Raw genomic sequence first — 5,286 nt, forward strand, 5'->3', positions numbered from 1 at the left:
TTCTGTTCTCACTCACGCCCACCTTGGGAGATTTCTCAAAGGGTCACCCATCCTCACGTTATTTTAGGGCAAACACGCTTAACTCTAGAGTTCTTTCAGTACAGTTCCCGAAAAGAAATGTACACATTATTGACATGAGTAGTCTATTCAATCTATTAACCTATATTCAACATCAGATGACCTGGCACCGACTCATTCACGGGAGTTGGCCTAGCACCGGCCCAACTCCGGGGGTATTACATGAGTAAAACAACACCTAACACGAATGATTAGACCAATACATCTCAACTACAATAGGTCTAATCCCTGAATAACCGTGCAATTAAGTCATCCAGTTGTCCGACTACTATTATCTACTATTACCAAAGTGTTACGGTACATCGGAGTCGAATATCCTAACCTCATATTATGCCCTCGTCTAGCACTACCACACATAACTACTAAACGATAGATCCATAAAAGATATCCGATAAACCGTGCAATATGTGAAATAAATGAATTTACCGAAAAAGGTTGGTAAGACAACTCACTTATTCTCCTTTTCAGAAATTCACTGATACGATCAAATACATATGTCAAATATCATCAACTAGGAAGTCTCACACATGTATACATACAGACCTATATAGTTATATACATGCATTGACAATCTTATCCACATAATATCACAATAACATAATAATCATAATCATAATTGTGCACATGCATACCTAATTTTTTAAAATTATAATTAATTTCCTACTACTTACCTTTTTATCAGCACTCTTTGGCTTTTGTAATTTCACCCAAATCTTCTCAATGTACACCTGTCATATTATTTACTCAAATCGGATTAATTATATTCTTATTCATAGGAGTTACCTGCTTATTCAAAAGCTAATTTCTATAATTAGCTTGTCAGAATTCAAATTGTTTTTTAATGGTAGAATACTATATTCTGACTATAAAACTCTTATACCTCCAAATATTTATATCGTCCGATTATTAATAAAAATCCTTAAAAATATGAACAAAGAGGTAGGTGCAATACACTACCACTTTCAATTTGGCTTAGATTGATACAAAATTTTCAAAATGTAACACTAGGGCTACGAATAGGCTATTAGCTAAAGAAATTCGTCAATTAAATGACTAAAAAGCTAATTATGAATTTCTAAAAAAAATTTAATTTAATATCTCAATATTTAAATTCATATTAAAAACTATAATTAAACTCTATATATTTCAAAAATTATAATACCAAAATTGATCTTAAAATTAAAATTAGACGACTAATTATTTTTTCCTCCTTTCTTCTTTTCCTTTTCTTTCCCCTGTACGTCTTCTTCCTCTGCTCAAGGTAAGAATGGGTGGTTTGTTTATTATTTCATTTACTAAATATATATAAATTTTATTGAATTGTTAAAATTAATTTTTGTTATATAATAATTAAATTATTTTTAATATGAATTTTTATATAAAAATCATTTGAATAACTTCAATTATTTTTTGCGATCAATTTTTAGTATTCTAATATTGAAAATTGATTGATTTTAGCGATTACATATAAATATTGCAAAAATAATATGTATATATAATATTAGTCTCTATTTATATTTTTATAAGAAATTTTTAAAATTATAATTTAATTAAAAATTGTGTCGATAAGAAATTTAAAATGTCTGAACAAAGTCAAATTTTATTAACTTGTCACTGTCATTTTAATATAACTAAATTATAAAATAATTTTTTCATTCGGAATAATTATGCCGTATTTTTTATCTGTTAAGTTATGCATAATTCATTTATTATAAAAAATTATCCACCCACAATTTTATTCTCCTTAGTTCTTAGTCTTCATGTCCGGATAATATAACACAAAATCCCGACGAAAGCAGTAAAAAATAATGTATAATCTACTTGCATATTTTATATTGAACAATATATATTTATATCGGCTAATTTAAATGTTATTATAAAAAATTTGATTTATTGTCTTCTCAATATATTTATCTTTCTAATATTATATATATCTAAAAAAACAAAAAAATAACACATAAATAGGGATGAAAGTCATTTGATTTTTAATTTTTAATTCGTGGGGTCTATATTCATAAAATAATAAAAAAAAAATACAGTTTCTGTCGTGGATTAGAAGGATAAAAGTTGTTTGATTTTCAATTTTTAAATCGTGAGACCTACACTCATAAATTTTTTTTAAAAAAAAAAGAGAAAATTAATAGGCTAATATATGGCAACACACTTTCAAATCTAAATATATATGTTAGATAGATACATATTTATTATTATTATTATTATTATTATTATTATTATTAATAACGTTATCAATCATCCTCATCTTTATCTTCTTTTTATTACATATATATTATATTATTAAATTATATAGTATTTATCTTAATGATATTTATCTTTTTAATAATATTTTCAATAATAATAAATATACAAAATAAGAATAATTTGATCTAATTAATATTATTAAATTATAGATTTAATATAAAACATTATTTTATATACTATAAATCAGAGCATTACACCTTGTGAAGATAGGATGCAACAAATGTCAAAATGTAAGTATTATGAGAAATACTTTCATTCAGGGGCGGAGGCACCAAGGGATCCGGAGGGTCCGTCGCCCCCGGAAGAAAAGATTTAAATTTTTTTTTTACCGTTTGTCCCCCTCCCCCTCCCCCCTCAATTTCGTCGGTTGTTAATAGAGCTAAAACAGAAAACTCTGCAAAAAGTCCCCCCTCCAATTTGGTCGGCTCCCCCCTTCCTCCAATTTGGTCGGCTGCTAATGGAGCTCTGCAAAAAGAAATACAAAATGGAAACAAAATAAAAGAAAAAATTAAAAAGTCTGTGTCAGTACCTTATATCCTATTGGTCTATCTGATTATCTCTATCCTCATTATTTATGGATTTAAACAAAGAAATTATTTTTTAAATTCATATATCTATAAATAAAATTATTATATTATTATTTATAAAAAAATATATAATAAATATTATTGTATTTACGCAGAGGCACTGAGGCAGAGTCACAGACAGCCAGACAGTGAGACAGACCCTCCTCTGTCCTCTAATCAATTCAATTTTTCTTCTATCACTTCGTCCTCCCTCCAGGCTCTGGTTCTTCCTTCTCACATTTCTATTTTTTTTTCTTTTCTTGGCCATTTGGATCGAAAATCGACATGAGGAAAATGATTGAAGTTTGAAGGCACTGCGTATCAGAATTTATTTTTTTTTCTATTTAGGTAATTTTATTTTATTTTAACCTAAATACACTATTTTATTTTTTAACTCTAATTTTTAGTTTTGCAGTTTGTCTAATACTACATGTAATATTTGATTTTTGTTCCAGATTTCTCATGTCTCTTGTTGGGTGTGAATTTGTAAGTATATTTTTAGGATTTATATTTTTATAAAATTATATAGTTTGTCTTTATTTGTTTAAATATGAATTTTATTTGTTATGCCTTTTTTTTTAATTAGGGCAAAATGAAAAGATATTTTCTTCCAAAAAGTTCTAAATCAAAAGACGCCACTTCAAGTTCTATCGAGCCAGATTCTAGTATTAATGTTAATGAGATTACAAAAAAGCAGCGGGCATAATTAGATGAGGAGAATGATATTACTGGTGATCCTGGTATTCGAAAACCAATTGAAAGTTATCCCGTTGAAATCAAAGATGAATTGAGGCGACGATATTTGGTGAATGGACCTTGTCAGTCATTAGGACATGATTTTCCGCTAAGTCAATATGGTGAGGGTAAAAGAAAGTTTCAAGAGGCATGGTCCAAAAGTTTTGTCTGGTTAGAATATAGTATGTCTAAAGATGCTGCCTTTTGTCTTTGGTGCTATTTGTTTGGTGAAGGCCATAAACATGGAGAGAATGCATTCACTAAAATTGGATTTAGAAATTGGAAAAAGGCTATTCAAAAATTCAAGGAGCACGAGGGTGGTGGAAATAATTCACATAATTATGCTAGAGCTAAATGCTTTGGATATAAAGATCAAAAGCATAATGTGGATTATGTGTTTGCGCAAAAAAGTAGTGAAATGGAGATTGCTTATCGCACCTGGTTAACTGCTGTTGTTGATATAATTAGATATCTTCTGGGACAAGGCTTAGCTTTTCATGGACATGACGAGTCATCACAATCCGTGCATCGAGGTAACTTTCTTGAACTCATCAGTTGGTATTGTGAGCGGAATGAAGAAATAAATAGTGTAATGAATTCAAATGCTCCTGCCAACAATCAACTGAGTTCTCCGGATATTCAAAAGCAAATTATCAATGCATGTGCAACAGAGGTGAGAAATGTGATTTTGAATGAAATTGGAGATAAATATTTCTCTCTTTTAATTGATGAGGCGCGAGATAGTTCAGTAAAGGAGCAAATGTCGATAATTCTGAGATTTGTGAATGATGATGGAGAAGTGATTGAACGATTTCTTTGTGTAGTATATGTTAGTGATACTTGTTCGCAATCTTTGAAAAATGCCATTGATGAGTTTTTTGCAAAGAATGGATTGTCGTTATCAAGACTAAGAGGTCAAGGCTACGATGGTGCATCTAATATGCGAGGTGAGTTCAATAGACTTAAAGCACTTATTTTAAAGGAAAATAGGCATGCGCGCTATATCCATTGTTTTTCTCACCAACTTCAATTAGTTGTTGTTGCTAGCGTGAGCAAAAATGGGTATGTCTTACATTTCTTTGAATACCTTTCTATGATTGTTAATGTTGCCGGAGCTTCATATAAAATGAGAGATAATTTAAGACAACAACAACATGATGCTCGTGTCAAATGTATAGAAGAATGTGGTGTTTTGACAGGAAAAAGAAAGAATCAAGAAATGGCCTTAGCTCGAGCTGGTGATACTCGTTGGGGTTCTCACTTCAAAACAATTCTTCGACTTTTTCAATTATGGGATGTGGTAAAAAAAAGTGATTCAGGCAGTATTTGAGGATGATGATGATGATCCAAAGAGTCGATCTATTGCGGTTAGTTTGATTGATAAGATGGAGAGCTTTGAATTTATATTCATTGGCCATTTGATGATGCGTTTATTAGGAATGACAAATGTTTTGTCACAAACTTTACAACAGAAGAATCAAAACATATCTCTTGTTGTGCGTTTGATACAATCATTGAAAAATGAATTGGGGGAATTTAGAAATAATGGTTGGGATGAGTTTTTGAAGGAAGTAACTGAATTTTGTTTTAATTATGAGATTTTCGTGCCTAATATGGAAGATGTTATACCGGGTCGGGCAAGAAGAAC

The 5,286-nt window shown here is 29.9% G+C and overlaps 1 protein-coding gene across 1 annotated transcript; it reads left to right on the forward strand.

Moving 5' to 3' along the window:
* The first annotated feature begins 3,024 nt into the window (after window positions 1–3,024).
* On the forward strand, window positions 3,025–4,968 carry LOC127260273 (uncharacterized). The gene is made up of 2 exons (XM_051287982.1): window positions 3,025–3,389; window positions 3,490–4,968. The coding sequence occupies exon 2, from the start codon at window positions 3,823–3,825 to the stop codon at window positions 4,966–4,968; it is 1,146 nt and encodes a 381-aa protein (XP_051143939.1). The 5' UTR covers window positions 3,025–3,389; window positions 3,490–3,822.
* The last annotated feature ends 318 nt before the right edge of the window (window positions 4,969–5,286 follow it).

The sequence above is a fragment of the Andrographis paniculata genome, unplaced genomic scaffold, assembly GCF_009805555.1.
Source record: "Andrographis paniculata isolate CXL003 unplaced genomic scaffold, ASM980555v1 Contig61END, whole genome shotgun sequence".
Lineage (NCBI taxonomy): Eukaryota > Viridiplantae > Streptophyta > Magnoliopsida > Lamiales > Acanthaceae > Andrographis > Andrographis paniculata.

Coding starts and splice junctions, on each gene's coding strand:
- LOC127260273 (XM_051287982.1), top strand. CDS start 3,823: ATGTCTAAAGATGCTGCCTTTTGTCTTTGGTGCTATTTGTTTGGTGAA.